At 39.2% G+C, this 19,302-nt stretch overlaps 3 protein-coding genes and 3 long non-coding RNA genes across 6 annotated transcripts; 2 read left to right on the top strand and 4 right to left on the bottom strand.

The window, feature by feature from the left end:
* Positions 1 to 6,186: 6,186 nt before the first annotated feature.
* LOC307041807 (uncharacterized protein) lies at positions 6,187 to 10,160 on the top strand (the record flags this gene model as incomplete). Its single annotated transcript, XM_079685347.1, has 7 exons — positions 6,187 to 6,237; positions 7,174 to 7,850; positions 7,956 to 8,001; positions 8,725 to 8,816; positions 8,965 to 9,075; positions 9,203 to 9,476; positions 9,954 to 10,160. Exons 1-7 carry the CDS (start codon positions 6,196 to 6,198, stop codon positions 10,158 to 10,160), a joined length of 1,449 nt encoding a protein of 482 aa, XP_079541473.1. The 5' UTR covers positions 6,187 to 6,195.
* Positions 10,161 to 10,575: 415 nt separating this feature from the next.
* On the bottom strand, positions 10,576 to 11,807 carry LOC307041808 (uncharacterized protein). The gene is made up of 6 exons (XM_079685348.1): positions 11,756 to 11,807; positions 11,512 to 11,674; positions 11,309 to 11,415; positions 11,086 to 11,230; positions 10,849 to 10,941; positions 10,576 to 10,710 (listed from the first exon to the last, which is right to left on the bottom strand). Exons 2-6 carry the CDS (start codon positions 11,656 to 11,658, stop codon positions 10,666 to 10,668), a joined length of 537 nt encoding a protein of 178 aa, XP_079541474.1. The 5' UTR covers positions 11,659 to 11,674; positions 11,756 to 11,807; the 3' UTR covers positions 10,576 to 10,665.
* Positions 11,808 to 12,078: 271 nt separating this feature from the next.
* LOC307040742 lies at positions 12,079 to 12,744 on the bottom strand. Its single transcript, XR_013808590.1, has 3 exons — positions 12,626 to 12,744; positions 12,436 to 12,516; positions 12,079 to 12,138 (listed from the first exon to the last, which is right to left on the bottom strand). It is a non-coding gene; the product is annotated as an uncharacterized lncRNA (long non-coding RNA).
* Positions 12,745 to 12,784: 40 nt separating this feature from the next.
* On the bottom strand, positions 12,785 to 14,207 carry LOC307038821 (uncharacterized protein; the record flags this gene model as incomplete). Its single annotated transcript, XM_079680498.1, has 5 exons — positions 14,009 to 14,207; positions 13,536 to 13,761; positions 13,362 to 13,437; positions 12,935 to 13,215; positions 12,785 to 12,832 (listed from the first exon to the last, which is right to left on the bottom strand). Exons 1-5 carry the CDS (start codon positions 14,098 to 14,100, stop codon positions 12,785 to 12,787), a joined length of 723 nt encoding a protein of 240 aa, XP_079536624.1. The 5' UTR covers positions 14,101 to 14,207.
* A 428-nt stretch (positions 14,208 to 14,635) lies between these two features.
* On the top strand, positions 14,636 to 16,977 carry LOC307039458. The gene is made up of 2 exons (XR_013808242.1): positions 14,636 to 14,898; positions 16,794 to 16,977. It is a non-coding gene; the product is annotated as an uncharacterized lncRNA (long non-coding RNA).
* A 653-nt stretch (positions 16,978 to 17,630) lies between these two features.
* On the bottom strand, positions 17,631 to 19,041 carry LOC307039457. The gene is made up of 2 exons (XR_013808241.1): positions 17,951 to 19,041; positions 17,631 to 17,730 (listed from the first exon to the last, which is right to left on the bottom strand). It is a non-coding gene; the product is annotated as an uncharacterized lncRNA (long non-coding RNA).
* Positions 19,042 to 19,302: the final 261 nt, after the last annotated feature.

Genomic DNA, 19,302 nt, shown 5'->3' with positions numbered 1-19,302 from the left:
GGCGGAGATTTATCAGCTGCTGTGCGGACAGCCGTGGCAGCTCCCCCTACGCAGGGACATACTGTCTCAGGCGGGGGGGACGATCTTTCACCCACACCCGGAGCGCCTGGCCCTATGGGCCTGGCCCGTGAGTGGTACAATCTGAATACAGTGGGTCTCCCGCGGAAGGTGATAAACACTATTCAGAGTGCAAGAGCTTCCTCCACCAGGTCTCTCTATGACTGTAAGTGGAGAGTGTTTGAGGAATGGTGCCTTCAAAAAGGGCACACCTCTTTTCAATGTCCTGTTGGGGTGATTTTATCATTTCTACAGGACCTAATTGATAAACACAGAGCTTTTTCTATGATCAAAGTATACCTGGCTGCTATTGCTGCATGCCATGTGGGCTTTGAGGGTAAGATGGCTAGCCAACATCCTTTGGTCTGCCATTTTATGAAGGGAGCTCGCAGGCTACTCCCTGTTTCCAGGTAACTGGTGCCCTTATGTGACTTGACAGTGGTTTTAGATGGGCTCACTCGAACCCCATTTGAACCCCTGGAAGGAGCTGACATGAAGCACCTGTCGCTGAAGACAGTGCTGTTACTGGCCCTGGCATCCGCCAAGCGAGTCGGTGATATTCATGCGCTCTCTGTACATCCTTCGTGCACTCAGTTTGCCCCGGGGCAAACGAGAGTGTTGCTGAAGCCCAACGCTGCCTTTATACCTAAGGTGGTTGGTTCATGTACCCCAATTGACATTGAGGCATTTCCTCCGCCGCTGTTTTCCTCCGGGGAACAGCGGCCGAATTTGCTGTGTCCAGTTCGTGCTTTACGCACTTATATGGACAGGTGAAAGAGTTTCGTTGTAGTGACCAACTCTTCATATCCTGGGCTAACCCTCAGAAGGGCAAGCCCGTTACCAAGCAACGGCTCTCCCACTGGATTGTGGAAGCGATTGCTTTGGCCTATGCGAGTCAGGGTTTGCAGGCACCTACGGGTCTGCGTGCTCATTCGACTCGTGGTCTGGCTACATCCTGGGCTTTGTTCAAGGGTGTTTCCATCCAAGACATTTGTGCAGCGGCGAGCTGGTCCTCGCCGCTCACTTTTGTCTGCTTTTACAGGCGAGACGTCTCTGCTCCTAGTGTGGCCCGAGCAGTGCGGGGCACCTTGTTGAGCCAGAGCTCTACCTGTTAAGTTCTGGTTGGTTTGGTGATTTTCGAGATAAGCTTGTCTGGCAATACGGGAGCTTCAATATCCCATAGTGAGACATCGAACGGAGTGTTATGAATGAGAACTATAGGTTACTTACGTAACCCCAGTTCTCAGAGTAACATGTAGTGAGATGTCTCACCAGACGGCCCTCCTTGCTAAGGTGAAGCGAGAAGAGGTGCTTATTTTGAATGACGATGGGTGGATTCCCTGACGCTGACGTGAAGATCACCAGCCAATCAGGATTGGCGTAATGAGATTGATGCTTCTGTTTGCTCCGCGATGAGGCGCATCCCATAGTGAGACATCTCACTTCATGTTACTCTGAGAACTGGGGTTACGTAAGTAACCTATAGTTCCAGAGCTAGCTGAAGCTACCAAGCTAAGCTAATATGCTCCCCATCTGCACACTGCCGTGGCATTTTACGTTTCTAAGGTAAGCGGGCGGACATGAAACTATTCAGCAAAACTATAAATAATAATCTAAGTTAATGAGTTTTTAGCATAATACTTCAGAATCTTAAAATCTATTAACGTTTGTATGCAATTGTGCTAAATTCAACACTGGAATCAAGCAAATATTAATATGTTTGCATCACATTAGTTATTTATATTTTGATATCACTTAACTATACGTTTAATACATTTAATTCAAGCTAAGGTACATTTCATGGTAGGTAGTTCTTACCTTTGAGGCCTCCTCCAAACAGCATAATAGCCAGACTGTATCATTAAAACTAAGTACCAGTTCTAGATCCTTGACTTTAGAAAAACAATTCAAAAGACAACATGTATTTAAAGACCAATCTTTATTTGAATGTGCCTCTTAACCTGATATATTAGTTATACAGTAATAGTATTGACAATCTAAAAAAACTGAGCAACTCAACAGTCAACTTTATGTTTCTTATTGTCTAAAGCATTTATTATTTTCATTTTCCCCTTCTCATATTCAGTGTGGATGGATTGTGACAGCGTGGCGTCCATAGAGCTGCAGAGACTTCAGGGAGAAACCTCCGTGTGATGGACGTCCTGTCTATTGGTTTGGAGAGGACTGTGGGTCTTTCCTCAGCATGGAGGACCAGGCCTGATGGAAGGAGCCCATGCTGGGCAAAGCTGATACCAACTGCACAGGCCTAGTCTGTCACGTTATTTGAGTAAATGTGTTTACTTATACATTTCATAGGTTTAAACCTTCTGTCCATATGTGCTTTTCATTTAAAATATTTGATCAACTTTTGGTTCACATTTCAATAAATTGTATTTGTATTTGCACTCCTTTCGTCCATTATTCTTACTGAAATGTTAGATTACACATTCACATCTGACTGAAGATTTGCCCCATTTATTTGTGACGTTGCAAACTCTGCGGTACAAGGCACAAGTGATGTGAAGCTCATAAAGCGAGGCAAATAGAAATAATCAGCGGATGGAGTGTACAGATGTAGCGATTCATTTCAGACAGTTTGAAACGCGAGGGCCGTGATTGGTACGTGATCTGCCCTCGCTCAAGGGAAAACCTCCAGCTTGACTTGAGACCGCCCCCGTGATAGATAAATGTAATTATAATGAAGCCAGCTGCAATGGATCATTGATCCACCAGGGGGTGCAGTGGGGTTCCACACTGGAGCTCATGTGAAATAAAGTGAGATACAGTATGCTGGATGTACAGCGGAACTTTGTTAAGATCCATATGTCACGGATATCATACTTCTGTGCTAAATAAGAGACATGTAATCATTTACAAAACATCACCATGTTGTTATTTAACAAAATAATTTTGTTATTCGAAAAAAACGAACGGGAGGAAATGCAGCCCGGCTCTCGATTTTTAATCCTAATTTAATCATCATCTTCACCACGATCATTTATGTTTATGTTCGCCGAATTGACATGAAATCACTGACACATATGAATATACTGTATTCAACTTCATTAAAACGTTATTAACGTGGCTAAACTCAGTAATTCACCAAAAATATGTATATTTTAATGGAGTTTCGTCGGTCGATCAGGATCCCAAAGTGTAGCGGAGGGATCCTCATCTGGATGAAGGGTGTTATTTTCCCCATAAAGAACAAGTCGCTGCAAATTATCCCGCTTATTACATGGCCACATTCTCAACAAAGTAACGACATGACTCCCAATATTAATTGAAATGCTTTTATGGATTTAGAAAATGTTTTTATTGATTTAAAAAATAGTTGTATGTATTGATTTAAATTCACATGCATCCGCTAAGAAAAATAGTCCGTTGTTACAGTTTTTTAAACAGTCTGAATGAAACGGCAGCTCTCAGCTGTGTATTTACACAACTAATGGCCCATCAACCACAGCTCTCTCCCCCCCTCCCCCCATGATCTTTCTTCTCCAGCAGCTAAATTAACAGTCGGTTACTCTGAGTGACCATAGACTGTATGTGACAAGCTTCCAGTTAGTGACGTAACAACACCATAAAAGCTGGTGGGTTGAAAGCAATACGGGAGGTAAAAATAACTACAATAATTGTGACTTATTTATTGTGGCTTTTACGTTTTTAGGTATAAAATGTTATGTAATTCAGGCTTATAGTTAGTTCACCCTTCTCTAAAAGCCTTCAACAATGACAATATTCATTGTAATTTAATAAATCCTTCCAACACACATTGTAAAAAATAGCCTACTGTAAGTTAAGAAATCATTTCAATATGTACATCTTCTGATGTAAAAACAATAACATTATAAATAGTAACATAGCTGAACATGGTATTGCACATTTAGCTTTGAGTGTTACTGACCTGAGATGTTTTTATTACATGAATTAAGGTGACTGAGGCTTTTTAACATACAGCCAGGGATGCAAACTCATCAGGTATGAAAAAGGTGACAAGGATCCGAGCCCCCGGCTCCCCCACCCCACGGAATGACAGAGGATTTTAGCAGTCAGAACAACTAAAGCAGCAGTGTTAATAATAACAGAAACGCTAAAGAGTCACATCTAATAGAAATATATAAAAGCATTTATTTTAAATTGTGGAGCAGTCAGTTTATAATTTTGGCAGCACTGTTGAGCATTTTGAAAATGTATTTTCATGCCTCTGTGCAAGGCTTAAGTCTTTTTATCTTTATAGTCGCATGGTGTAAAGTAACTAAGTTCATAAACTCAACAAGTACTATACTTGGGCACAATTTTGAGATACTTGTACTTTATTTAAGTATTTCAATGTTTTGCTACTTTGTTCTTCTACTCCACTACAGTTCAGAGGTACATGTACTTTGACTCCACTACATGTATTTAATACTTTTAGTTACTTCACAGATCTGGATTAATTAAGTGAAATATAATCAAGTGTTAAATCAGACTTTAGTTCCACCTGGAGTAAATCCACAAGCTACCCTGCAGTATACAAAGTCATTCAAACTAGCTGCACCTTTAGCAGCTTTGAGAACACTTTCATGATCAATCATTATAAAACATATCATATCTATTATTCTGAAATGGACCAATCTGCACAATGACTACTTTTACTGTCGCTACTTTCACTATATTTTGATGATAATACTTTTCTACTTTTACTTGAGGAACATTTTGAATGCAGGACTTTTACTGTAACAGAGTATTCCTACACTCTGGGACTATTACTTTTAGTCAAGTACAAGATCTGAGTACTTCTACTTTTACTCAAGTACAAGACCTGAGTACTTCTACTTTTACTCTAGTACAAGATCTGTGTGCTTCTACTTTTACTCAAGTACAAGACCTGAGTGCTTCTACTTTTACTCAAGTACAAGATTTGAGTACTTCTACTTTTACTCTAGTACAAGATCTGTGTGCTTCTACTTTTACTCAAGTACAACATTTGATACTTCTACTTTTACTCGAGTACAAGATCTGTGTGCTTCTACTTTTACTCAAGTACAAGATCTGAGTACTTCTACTTTTACTCAAGTACAAGACCTGAGTACTTCTACTTTTACTCAAGTACAAGATCTGAGTACTTCTACTTTTACTCAAGTACAATATATATACTTATACCACCTCTGTTTATAGCCTATGAAAAAAACTATTAGAAATAGAAGGTTAAAGCTAACGTTAGCAGATAGTGACAATGTATGCTAGCTAGCTAGCTCAACGATTCCTTAAATAATATTGCCACAGAAAGACTTTTCAGTTCACATCACGCTCTGCAGCTCCGACAGGGAGCTCTGCTCTGAACACCTGAACAGCCCGTTCTAACAGCTGTTCGCTATGGCGTTATATTTGTGCCTCTATCCTGAGCACGCAATGAAACATGTTGAGCATAGAAAATGCTATTGAGCGCGCACTTGAACACTTTTGAGCACAGAGAAATATATTTTCTCTCATAAAACTCCTGCTCCGTGCGCATGCAGACCGCTGCACGCGCTCTCTCTCCCTCGCTCGCTCGACCTCTCCAGCCTGTGCGCGCTCAACTTTGCCTGCGCGCTCGCTCAAATTGTCACAGCGTTACAAATGTGCCACAAAACCAACCAATCGGAGAACTCGAGAAGGTCAATTCTGATTGGCTGGCCGTCTCCAATCATATCTGAGATGAGAGAAGAGAGGGATTTTCATTTTCGGTTGCCATCAGGCTGTTGGCGTTCCTATTATCGTTGACATTTACAGGACATGACAGACTCGAACGAAGAGATTACTACGCCACAGTGTCAGGTGAGTTATACATTTCTGGTTTTCTGATATCACGTTATTGTTTGTAATACCTTTGACGAAACCTTTTATCCGATCGTTTCAGATAAGGGTGAGTTTGCTAGCCGGCAACATAGCTATATGTTGTTTATATAAAAAATAAAAGATGACTGATTATAGTAGATTCGTTCTTGTAATTATTGAATCATATTTCAGAAATGCTTTTTATTTTTCTGTATTATAGGGCTGTAGGATTAACATTAGCCTATATGTCTTCTTATCTTGAGACATCGGCTGTTGTGTGAGTAACTAAAGTTTGACTCATCCTTCTCTAGCAATCCCAGCTTGCCACAACATCCGACAATGTCGAATGAACAGCAACAAAATGTCACAGCAAGGCCACATGTAAGTCGTTTTTGATTTGGTTGTCTCCTGGGACCCAGCCCATTGAAAATGTCCTCTGTAGTGGACATTTTGTTAACACGCATCTCCTTTTACTCTTTTGAGCTACTCTATCAATCCCTGATGTACTGTACAGAGGACATCCTGGTCTTTCCAGTGATGTGTCATTGGTTAAAATTGCATGCTGGGCAGTCCTTCTTTCTTTTCATCCAAAATGGCTGGCATACCAAAAACAAAATGTTATAGAAGCAGGAGGAGAAGTCAAATATTGTTGAATAATTGTAATTTTTACCATGAAAATCATATATATTCTTGTTTATTAACATGTGAGGAACTATATAATTAGTTCTGAAAACAATTAAATAATTCAAGTTTTCAAATAACAGCCCTTTTATAAATGTCCATTCTAGTGGACGTCAGGACCATCTTCATGGACTTAATGTCTCAATATTGTTGCAGGAGACGGAACTGAAGCAGACATTTTCTGTACCAGATAGTTCAGGGAGATTCAGATTTTGAGCTCTCAGATGATGAGAGAGAGAGGCTTCATATTAATCTGCTGAAAGTGTTGCTTTGTGCTCATTGAAAATAAGATTTGGATGTTGTTGAAATATAAAGCCTCTGGTGCACAAATACTGAGAATTGACTTTACAGTGAACTAGGAGGCATCGTGTTGCAGTTAAACTTGTGAAATGAAACATATTTGCATATTTATAGGTTCTGACATCTTTAAGGAGGGAGGAGTAGATGTAATTTTAAGGAGATAATTTAACTTGTTTTGTGGATAAACTTTATCAAACTAATTATTATTTGATATTATATAAGGGGTAAATGTAACGTTATTACTAGCTTCCACATCTCATAGCTCGTTATCAGTCACCTATATGACTAACAACGAGTCCCTCTTCTTAACTAATCTGAGCTCTGTCTGTCCAACAGGACATATTGAGACAGCAGTTGATGGAAAGACTTCTCACCAAACTGCAATCAGCCTTGAACCAGCAACCACTAAATGTGGATTATTTGGAGTTCCTGACTCGCCATGAGCTGATTATGTTTGAATCGTTCCATGAGCAGATAGGAGGTGTATCAGAGATTACAGAAGCAATACGAAACCTACATCATGTTGTCCGGTTGGAAATTAACGCAAGGTCTATGCCCATTGTAGAACAGGAAACAGAAGTTGGTCCAGGTTCTGGTCAACCCAAAATTGTGATAGAGAGAGAAAAACTAACACATTTGCTGAACACACATCTGCCAGTCTCCTGCATTGCAAAATGCCTCTGCGTTTCAAGAAGAACGATTTACAGGAGAATGCAAGAATTTGGCTTGTCTATAAGAGGATCATACAGCACAATGACTGACCAAGAACTTGACAACGTAATTTTAGGTATTAAAAGTCAGATGCCAAATGCTGGTTATCGAATGGTTCAAGGCCATTTGGTTTCAATGGGCCTCCGTGTTCAGTGGTGGAGAATGATGGCCTCTATGCATCGGGTTGATGCTGCTGGGATCTTCAGACGGATCACAGAACTAGGGTGTGTTGTGCGAAGAAGTTATTCCGTGCGAGGCCCTCTCTCCCTGGTCCACATTGACACAAATCATAAACTGATAAGGTAGAGTAAAATATCCTGTTTATGCAATTACCTACACAGTGAATGTTGGGAGTATATAATAAGAACAACCTTAGTTATATATGAATCTTTTTCCCTTTTGAACAGGTACAATATTGTGGTCTTTGGTGGAGTGGATGGCTACTCAAGGAAGGTAATTAATGTGTTCTTGCTTATTATTGTTAAAGAAATGCAGCTTAAAGTACAAAGCCTCTTGTGACCAGCAGTTATACTTCTGAAATAACACTTATTTGCATATTTATAGATTATGTTATACACATCTTAAAACATGTCTAGGGGGGGAATCATCAATTTTATTAGCTTGATGCAGATTGTTTTGATTGTATAATTAGAGCTTAAAATGCATATTGTAAGAAGATCTCAACATCCACACAACGACATAGCTGACCTATGCATGGAATCATAATCTGCTGCTTAAGACATGTAGTTCTTATCGTTAGTTTGATCAAAAAGTGTATATTTTTTCTCCTGCTCCTTGGAATAATTATTGAGCTAGAAGGTAATGATTCCTGTTTAGATCCAATTATTATTATCCAATCTGGTTATACTTTTTTAATACAAAGCATCTAAAGGGAGCAATAATGTATTGCCTTAAAGAAAATATATCTGAGGAAGCTGTAATAAATCAAGCTGCATTTTAGTATGTAAAATATACCAAGTTGATATTTTTGAAAATTACCTATATAATAATTGAAATACCAAATCCTGTTGATGGTTCTGTTGAAATGAAATGAAACTATGTGAAAAGATTTAGGACGTGCCTATCTTTCTTTTATGGTATAATACAACACTAAAAGCTCTAAGGCTAGCCATAGCTGAAAGCAGATGTAAATGATTTCATCTGGTTTCTATGCAGATCATGTACTTGGATGCTGCAACAAATAACAGAGCATCAACTGCATACTCATTCTTCCTGAGATCAACCCAGCTTCATGGCTTACCATCAAGGTATTTTGCCCTGACAAAACAAAAAGTGGATGTTTTTTTACACAAATATACTAGCTACAATATCTTTCATTTCATCTACTGAAGTTAAAGTAAACCTTGTTAAATTAATTATTCAATTATTTATTATTAAAATGTATTTTGATCTTAGGGTAAGGGCGGATCAGGGAGTCGAAAACGTGGACATCGCACAATACATGTTTGCCACACGGGGCACAGGAAGAGCCAGCTTTATCTCTGGAAAGAGTGTCCACAATCAGAGGTTAGTTGTGTTTTTATGTCTTGAAATGTTGACTGTATAATTATTAGTAACTGTAGCAGTTTGGTTGTTCAATGAAAGCACAAATAGCTGTATAAATCCAAGTAAATCAATTAAAATGCAATTCTAGGATAGAGCGACTTTGGCGTGACGTCTGGGTTGCAGTCAGCAGCAAGTACCATGATGTTCTTCACTCTCTGGAGGAAGATGGTCTGCTTGATATCTCTGATGTGGTTCACCTCTTTGGTGTGCACTACATCTTTGTCCCTCGACTTCGAGCAGACCTTGACGCCTTTATCCAAGGATGGAATAATCATCCTCTAAGGACAGAGGGAGGTCTCACTCCTGAACAGCTGTGGTGTATGGGACATCTACAAGATCTAGACGAAGGGGAGAGACTTGAGGTAACAGTTATAGAGTTCCCATTAAATATATTTTAAAAAACAATTGAGTTGCAAAGGTGTGTGGCAGGCAGATATATCTAGTTTTGAGACATAATAGACATCAATGCCAATTGGACAATGGAGCATGAAAGCCCAAATTATTTTTTTAATATTTATTTCTAAACAACATGGTTAAAAGGTCGGAATCAATGTGAGCTTCTGTCTTCAATTGTGCATAGATATGCTGTAATTCAATTTTTTCCATCTACAAACCATACAGTTCTGTTGCATTGAGTGATGAGAGGCATATCTGACAGATGTATAACATTATTGGAAACAGCAACCTGTTCAATAACTAGTATTTCTAGAATAATACAACTTTGAGTAAACAAAATCACCTTTATGTAACATGTTTATTTTTAAAAATCACACGTTACATAAGTGTATGAAAATACATCATGTACTAAACGTATTTTAATTGTTTTCCTGGATCCTTAGGAACTTCAAGACCCAGGCATCAACTGGGAGAGTACCATACTGCAAGAAGACTCAAACGGGGCAGTTGTGGTTCCTGAAGTTGTGTGCCCCCTGGATGATGAAGACCTAGAAGAACTTCAGAGAACTGTTGATCCTCTGGAACATTCTCAGTCACATGGCCGTGACTTGTACACACGATTCTTGCAGAGTGTGTACAATGACAATTGAACGTGAACTCTTAAACTGACACATTAGCTGATTACAACAACCTTGTTTAACAGATATCTGTTGAGAATACACAGAGCCCAACCATTGGTCCTTACTTGCCTTTCTGCTTGTCTGATGTTTTGTTAAAAAACTTTGTAACAATGTATGCTTTCCCAACTAATAAAAGCATGACTTCATCAAACATTAACAAATATATTTAAACATATATACACTCAGCTCTTGCCTTAGTTTGAGTAGAGCTAGTTGTTTTAAACTCTGTGGAATCCACCACCATATCTCACTGCTTCACCCATGATTCTTCTAAAGTCAGTGTAAGTGCTGAGATGCTTTACTGGAAAAGTCACAGTTTTAGTGCACGCACTCACAATTGGGTAACAAATTAAGTGATCTCCTAGCCGCTCCCTGCAGTCATGGTCAAATTTGCATGTTATTTTGAAATGTCTCTTTTCATCAGGGAGGATGGGGATGTGGGCCTGCCCCGTCATCCACTGGAGCACGTGTGGCACTACAAGAGGCTCCTTTTCACCAGCTGCACTGTCTGTCTCCCCATCTGTGACGGATGTATATTTTAAATAACACAAATTAAGAAAAGCAAATATCCAAGAACATTTATTAGGTATGTGCTCAGTACATTCAAATCAATAAAGCATTCATTCATATGTGTACTGCATTCTACAGTATATCATACCTGACATTTCAACTTCCTCTCAGTTCTCTCCTTAGACGTCCCTTTTTCGCTAAAACGTGGCTGGCAGTTCATCATGATGAAATCTGCATCAGGCTATAAAGAGAGTGAATGCAGATTTAGTTTAATATCTTGCAAGTGTTCAAACCAAAGCTATTAAGGCAATACAGAATGAAAAGTACAATACAAAAGAAGAATAGAGTCTAAAAATAAATAAATAGTGGCAGTTAAAATTCTTACTTTGGTGATCTTCCCTGGAACAAATAAGGAGTGACAAGCTTCAGGGTTTCTAGCCATCTGATCCACCAGGCCATACAGCTCCATGCCCTTTCTGAGTTGCTGCAGCATTGGAATCAGTCTTGTTGTGGAATGTAAGACAATTGCTCTTTGAAGAAAAGCAGAAAGAAATTACACACTGGTTTGAAAAATAAACATTGTAAAATTAATATTGTACAACTCTTACCGAATGATGCTGTGTTTATTGTCCAATTTGAGCTGGCTTGTATATCCACAGCTGACAATTTCATCAGCCCACAACATCAGAGACTGCTCATCTGCAGAATCTTCGACCTGAGAATGTGCAACATTGAAATAAAGGACAGATTTACAATAGGTGTTAAAACATAGATCTAATTAATATCTAACAATGCTCAACAGAGTACTCACCTTGCTGATGAGAAGACCGGATTCTATATCAGAAACATCCTCCTTTGAAAGTGAATGAATGTCCACCTCTCCTGTGCAGAGGAAGTTGTAGCACCACGCTCTCAGAAAGGCAGGAGGTGGGCCACCTTGTGCGATGCTTACTGACATTATTTCACCAATAGTTCTGTGTGCAAGGTAGAGAAAGTCTTTGTAAAAAAACTCCTTACATAAATGACAATGTGTACAAAAACAGTATGTTACCAACCTGAAGTTGTCATTATCAAGGTCTGTCAAAGAGTACTTAGGATTTTTCCCCTGGCTCCTAGTTCCTTCAAAGAATCTGTTTTCAATACCTGAAACCATGTCTTACAGAAAAAAAGCAAATAAGCAATGATCCTTTGGTTTTGTTTAATATTAAAACAAAACAGTTAAATGAACTTACCAGTCAAAAACTCTTTCCTTATTGCTCCAGTGTCAATGCCTGCCTCTCCTATGTAGACCACCTTAAGAGCATTGGCAGGAGATGCAGCTTTTTTTCGTTTCCACTGGAGAATGCCCCTGTCTGGAAGGCCCTCTCTGTCCACACACAGTTTGAACTCTGTTGTGGTGTCAACTTGGTGTTCAAGTAAGCGCAATACATCTTCCGTGCTTAAGGAAGAGGACAGAGAAAATATAAGACTATCCCAATTTTCCAAACATTTTGTATACATTATTGCCATATAACTGTCCTATTATTATGCTGAACAATATTTGGGAAAGAAAGGGCTATCAAATGGCGTAATTAGAAAAGAGTGCACCATGTGCTATGTTTTGAATAGCCTGTTAAAATAATTTGAGAGCTAGCTTTTGGGGGAGACATTAAAGCATGTGGATTGCATGATGGTGCTCATTATTTATTCTGTATTTGATATAAACTCATGCAAAGGTCATCTTAATAAAACGTACCTTTTTGGTTTGCATACTGGAGGTTGAGCAGCTGTACTTGGACTATTGTTCTCTGATGCAGGAGTCCCTGTACATTCAAAGCTGCACAAACAATATGCAGTTTAAAACACTGAATATGTAGACATTCTACAGGTGGTACATCTATCAAATATAATGTTTATGATACAAAGAGCAGAATAAGACAGATCACCTCTCTCCACATAGACTAGCATGGACTGTGATTTCATCGTCTGGGAATTCTTTGGTGCAAATTGGACACACCACCTAAAGTTTGAAAGAAATATGCTCCATGTTACAAACAGCTGAAACACTAAACTAAACTGATTGTGCAGTTTAGTTGTGTGCTGTTCTACTGTACCTTGCAAGCTTTCTCCACGATACACAATTCATCAGAGGACTGCAGATTAACAAAAAAGTCATTTATTTCAATAAACAATTTATATTTTCCTCGTCTTTTTCTAAAGGCAATTTACCAAATACAAAAAGAATTTGCTCTCACCTCATCAACAGTCTCATCAGAGGACAGTTTTCCACTGCATGTCCTAATGTGTACTGCAAGCATCTGCAAAGGCATCACTTCATGACATTGGAAACATGTCTTCTTTGGCATTTTTGCAAAGCAGTGCGAGTCAGGAGGCAGTGGAGCGGTGTCCAATGTCTCCTGAAGTGGTACTATGTAAAAAGTGGCTTTGCCACCTGCTGACATAGCTCGCAGAGCTTTGACAGAATACCCCTCTGCTTCTGGTGGAATGACAGTGAGCTTTCGTCTTCCACTGCCACCTTAATTGAGAAAAAGAGAGAGAACATGTTTTGTCATTCTGCCACCTCTAATGCTTACAACAAGTAATCAATACCTCAGAAGGGTTCATGCACACCAACAAGTAATACAGTAATATGAAAACTCAACAAAACAAAATCCCACAAACCTGTAGCCTTATGCAAGAGCCATCCTCCACATAGACCCTCCATTTTTGGAAATGTGTCAGCCAGGAGCCTTAAAATCTTGAGAGAGAGAGAGAAAAACATTGATGGTGACAATACGCTGAAGTACAATAATTGACTTTAATGATAAGTTAAACAAATGAACTGACAAACGAAACCTCTGTGTGATCACCATCTTCAGGAAGAGTCAGTGTTTGTCTTCCCATGCCTGCCTGGAGGAGTTCAAGCTCCTCAGTTGGCAACGGTGTGTGGGCGATATTTTTTGGCAACAGATAAAAATGTAAAGCAGTTGTTTTACTTGTTGTCTTAACAAGATGCTTGGTGGCAGTCAAACACCTCTTTTTACCACGACGGAAGTTTGGTTTGAAATATCCTGGAAAAGATCTGTGGAATAAATTATATGTTTTATATTTATTTATAACAATCAAGTGTTGCACAAAAAAATCTAAATAGTACATGTTGGCTATATATATTTTCCAATGCTATTACAAACCAAGTCTTGTTCAAGTCCAAGTTCATATTTTAATTTAATCATGTCAGCGATGTGACTACTGGACTTAAGAAAACAACATTGATTTTTAGAATTTTTTTAAGCAAAACGAAAATATAATTATGTGGCTGAAATACGAACCTTGCCATCTCTTGCGGCACTGTCACTGGCACTACATTCCTAGGTGCAGGAGGCTCTGTCTCCGTCGGCCTTCCTGAGCCGCTTGCGGCCATAGTGTTAAGGAGCAAAGACACCAGGTTTCTGGCTGCTGACTCAACTGCACCATCGCCCTAAATCAATTCAGGATGTAACATTAACATGATCATATTTTCAGTTAAACTAGAACCGCCAGGGGTCAAGGTACAATGTTCTTTTATTTATGAGACTAGAACACAGGGTTAAGAGTGCGTTTTTATCGCAGAGTGATGAAACGTATACCAATAGAATCTGTGGACTCTCAGCGTTCATATGACATCTAGTATGTGCAGATTGCATGAAAGATCGCTACCGTGAGTTATGTGCAAAGTGTCTCTCTCTCTCTCTCTCTCTCTCTCTCTCTCTCTCTCTCTCTCTCTCTCTCTCTCTATAGAGAGGCGAAGTCACGCCCATCTACTTCCGGTCCATGGGACCCCGGAAGCGAAAAATTATACATTGACGTCAATGGAGAGAGAAAAGTCATCTTTCGATCCCGTTTGAATTGTGCCACGAATGACACATATGATGTTTGTCAAATTAAAAGAACATTTTGCAAGTCAAAAAAATAAAAATGTGTCGTAAAACTGTGAAGTTACAATTTTTTTTGTGTGAAACCGCTCAGTGAACTACAGGTCTCTGGTCTCGCACAATACGCGTCACCATCACAAAGATGGCTGTCACGTTAGTAAATTTCACCTGTTTCTTTCAGAATGAGGCGAAAAAGTATAAAAAGAGGTGAAAATCACTACAAGTCTGGGCATGTTGAGAGCTGTACATACACGAAAGGGAGCGGTTCTGTAAGAGCCAGCATGCGGGACCGGCTTTACAAGGTTTCAGTGAGTAATATGAGTGCAATGTCTAAGGTTAATGTCAGCTAGCTAACAAGGTACACTAACGTGTTTTGTTTTAGCAACTAGTTTTCTCCTTAAGAACTTTGTGGTGTCTGTGTATGCTTTGGATAACATTAGTGTTCACAAGAACAAGATACACTCCCGTGTTTTGTTTTAGTTGCTCTTCAGATTGAAGCGGCCAGTTCTATATCGACTATATGTGTGATCTCCTTTTTACATCTCGTTGTGTCATTTGAGTTTATTTGCTGTGTGTAGATTCAAGGATTTTGGTTATCTTGTCCAGGGATGCAAACTTGTCACCTTTCGGCGAAATTCTCCGTTTTGAATCCAAAATAGGTCGTTTTTATGATTCCTGTAGATCTGCAATAAAAATATTTTTGGGGTATGGGAGGGGGTCTGGGACCCGGATTAATGTGCGGCCGCGAGCTTTTTTTTATATATTATAATGAAGCGCGAGCTGTGTGCTCGAGTCTTCCTGCCTGTCGGCTCTGCTCATGATGTATAATAAGCCTCTGCTGCTCGGCGATGATGGTCTAGCTTCAGCAGCTACATTACCTACGGTGCGTTCGTTAATATTAACTGTGCGTCCGGAGTCACTGTGGCACAGACTGGACCGCTGGTGAACAGCTGTTAGAACGGGCCGTTCAGGTGTTCAGAGTAGAGCTCCCTGTCGGAGCGGCAGAGCGTGATATGCACTGAAAAGTTTTTTTTCCCCGTCGCAATATTATCGTTGAGCTAGCTAACTAGCATACATTGTCACTATCTGCTAACGTTAGCTTTAGCCTTCGTTTTCTAATCGTTTTTTTCATAGGCTATAAACAGAGGTGGTATAAGTATATATCTTGAAATTGATTAAAAGTAGAAGTACTCAGTTCTTGTACTTGAGTAAAAGTAGAAGTACCAGAGTGTAGGAATACTCTGTTACAGTAAAAGTCCTGCATTCCAAATGTTCCTCAAGTAAAAGTAGAAAATTATTATTATCAAAATATAGTGAAAGTAGCGACAGTAAAAGTAGTCATTTTGCAGATTGGTCCATTTCAGAATAATATGATATGTTTTATAATGACTGATCATTAAAGTGTTATCAAAGCTGGTAAAGGTGCAGCTAGTTTGAATGACTTTGTATACTGCAGGCAGGGTAGCTTTTGGATTTACTCCAGGTGGAACTAAAGTCTGATTTAACACTTGATTATATTTCACATCATTCATCCACATCTGTAAAGTAACTAAAGGTATTACATACATGTAGTGGAGTAAAAGTACACCATTTACCTCTGAACTGTAGTGGAGTAGAAGTACAAAGTAGCAAAACATTGAAATACTTAAGTAAAGTACAAGTATCTCAAAATTGTGCCCAAGTATAGTACTTGTTGAGTTTATGAACTTGGTTACTTTACACCAGTGGCTATAAAGATAGAAAGACTAAGCCTTGCACAGAGGCATGAAAATACATTTTCAAAATGCTCAACAGTGCTGCCAAAATTATAAACTGACTGCTACACAATTAAAATAAATGCTTTTTATATATTTCTATTAGATGTGACTCTATGGCGTTTCTGTTAATATTAACACTGCTGCTTTAGTTGTTCTGACTGCTAAAATCCTGTTATTCCTAATTTTAAAGCCGATATTCTGTGGGGTCAGGGGGCTCGGATCCTTGTCACCTTTTTCATACCTGATGAGTTTGCATCCCTGTTGTCAATTTGTTTGGTTATCTAGGCACAGCTGTGTGTGACTCCCTCTGGTACACTGGTATGTGTTTTCCTAATGTAGAGAGCATTGATTAATTAATAAACTACACACTGACTCTAGATCCTGACCAAATCTTTATTTTTTGATCAAATGTTTTTCAAAAAAATGTATTGTATATTATATAACAGCTGCACATCACAGACCGGAGTCTCTGCTGCTGTGGACCACGATGGAGGCGATCATCCTCCCCATCCCCAAAGACCCTGCATGGCATGGAAATCTCCTCCTCCTGGAACAATTCTACACCCAGCATATGCTCCCTGTGTTGGCCAGTAGAGGGGAGGACATTTAAATAAACATACTCTTAACACCCTCGGACTCTGCGTTGTGTTTCGTATGTGTGATGGGGTGTTATGCAGAGGGGAGGAAAACAGGACACAGCAGATTGGGATTGTGGTGGAGATGCTGAGCAGTTATTTAATTGTTGCGTGTAATTATTATTATACTGCGTGCTTCTTAGTTATTCCATCTTTTGCTGTAACATGGATCTGTATGTAACTCTATATTTACTTGTTATCTACCACACTTCCTTCTACATCATACACCATCATTATACATGGTGTATATAGGATATATATTTATTTGTATACATATCTGTAAATTGTATAATTTTATTTTTCGTATTTGGGATTTCTCTTTTGTCCACTCAAATACACTTGGCCCTTTCTCTTTTCCATGTGGAAAATGGCAGCTGCATATTCTGCTTTTCTCATCTGCTCCCTGTCTGCTCATCTACGATGAGAAAATTATATAATTAATTACTAATAATCATTTAAACCTGTTATTACCAATATTTCACAAATTCTTCATGTAAACTTAAGAGTACAGCTGTATGTTGAGTATGTCAACTTTGCTTGGTTCATCTTACTGGGGGGCAGCTACATGGATGTCAGTGCAGTCCACAATAATTTTGCAGCTGAAGGCAGAATGAATTTATTATTGACTCAGAATGAAGCACAACTTCATGTCATACAATACATTGACTTTATTTGTAATTGTGTAAAAAAATATGAATATTGATTAGCAAGCAGGACCTGCAGGAACAGAGAATGGTGATGGATGGAGCTGGGAAGAGAGAAGAATAAAGAAAACAGATCAACTTTATTATCGGATATTAAAAATTCAATTTCAAAACAAGTTGCCGCTCCTACAGTTTTCTAGTATGTAAAGATGATTTCACATGACCAATGCAAAATATCACACTCAATACATGTGTGTCTCTGGGGGGTGCATTGTGCCTTTGATGTATATAAATAATATACCATAACCAAATACTATTACGTACAGTGGAAATCAGGTTGCCAGAGCAGGTCAGTCCAGTGTGCTTGTTCCTCAGGGTCTCAGCAGTTACAGGTGAGGTAAAGAAAATAAAAGAGAAAAAGGTCAGTAACAACACTTTAAAGTAACAACACTGAATAATTATCTCTTTTAATAATTTTCTCTCAGTAATCACTCAACTACTGTCTTTCCAACAAACAGATTGACTCACTCTCACTATCATCACAATGAAACACGTCCAGAAGAATGTCATGCAAAGCTGCCTGCCTTCCTTCCTTCGACTCTCCCTGAACTGCCTGATCTTTTAATGGTCAATGTTAACCATTTGTGCAGATAGCATTAAGTAGAAAAGATCGCTGATACTAATGTGGGGTTAGCCTACCTCCCGCCCCCTTAGCACCTGGTGGAGGGGGCGATAGGCTACTCTTCAAATGTTTCACAAAATACTTACCATCATGAATACTCTTACTGTTTAACATTTCGGTTTACTTCGTGTTAAGGCTAATACAAATGACAAGGCTAAGTAATGTAATATAATGCTAACTAACATGCTCGCTACTAGCTAGGTAGCTAACTTGACTATGTTCCATGCAAAACATGTATATTACCTGATATGTTTGGTCCAACAACTCCTGGTCCTTTCATCAGACGGGAAGCGATAGAACGAGCAAGTGGTATGATCTCTTTTGTGATTACAACCTCGTACAAAGCACACAGGCATCTTGTAAAAGTGAATTTATTGGAGCAATCTCTTATATTTATTGGAGGGAATAAATCAGTCTTCTTCCTCTTTGCTTTGCGAGTCACAACCAGTCTTGGAGCATTATCGCCTATGACATCACTTACGCGACCCAGAATGCATTTGGGATTTGTAGTCTTTCTAGTTGCGTATTATTCATAGTCTTATATTTCAGCAGTTTTACGACAAACTGTGACTTTTTTTGCATGGAAATGATTGTTTAAGATTGACAAACATCATATGTGTCATTCGTGGCACAATTCAAACGGGATCAAAAGATAACTTTTCTCTCTCCATTGACTTCTATGTATAATTTTCCGCTTCCGGGGTCCCATGGAGGCTCCCGGAAGGGGAGGGACTTCGCCTCTCTATAGGCGAAGTCCCTCCCCTTCCGGGAGCCTCCATGGGACCCCGGAAGCGGAAAATTATACATTGAATTCAATGGAGAGAGAAAACGTATCTTTTGATCCCGTTTGAATTGTGCCACGAATGACACATATGATGTTTGTCAATTTAAAAGAACATTTTGCAAGTCAAAAAAATTAAAATGTGTCGTAAAACTGTGAAGTAACACATTTTTTTGTGTTAAGCCGCTCAGTGAACTACATGTCTCTGGTCCC

Source organism: Notothenia rossii, assembly GCF_949606895.1.
Source record: "Notothenia rossii genome assembly, chromosome: 5".
NCBI lineage: Eukaryota > Metazoa > Chordata > Actinopteri > Perciformes > Nototheniidae > Notothenia > Notothenia rossii.
Note: the sequence above shows the minus strand (reverse complement) of the source record. Positions and strands in the feature narration are given on the sequence as shown.

Excerpts from the sequence above, each read along its gene's own strand:
- LOC307041808 (XM_079685348.1), bottom strand. The coding sequence starts at position 11,658 with ATGTCAGTAAGCATCGCACAAGGTGGCCCACCTCCTGCCTTTCTGAGA. Across the intron at positions 11,416-11,511 it reads CCGGTCTTCTCATCAGCAAG|GTCGAAGATTCTGCAGATGA; the intron begins GTGAGTACTCTG and ends GCACATTCTCAG. Across the intron at positions 11,231-11,308 it reads AATAAACACAGCATCATTCG|AGCAATTGTCTTACATTCCA; the intron begins GTAAGAGTTGTA and ends TTTTCTTCAAAG.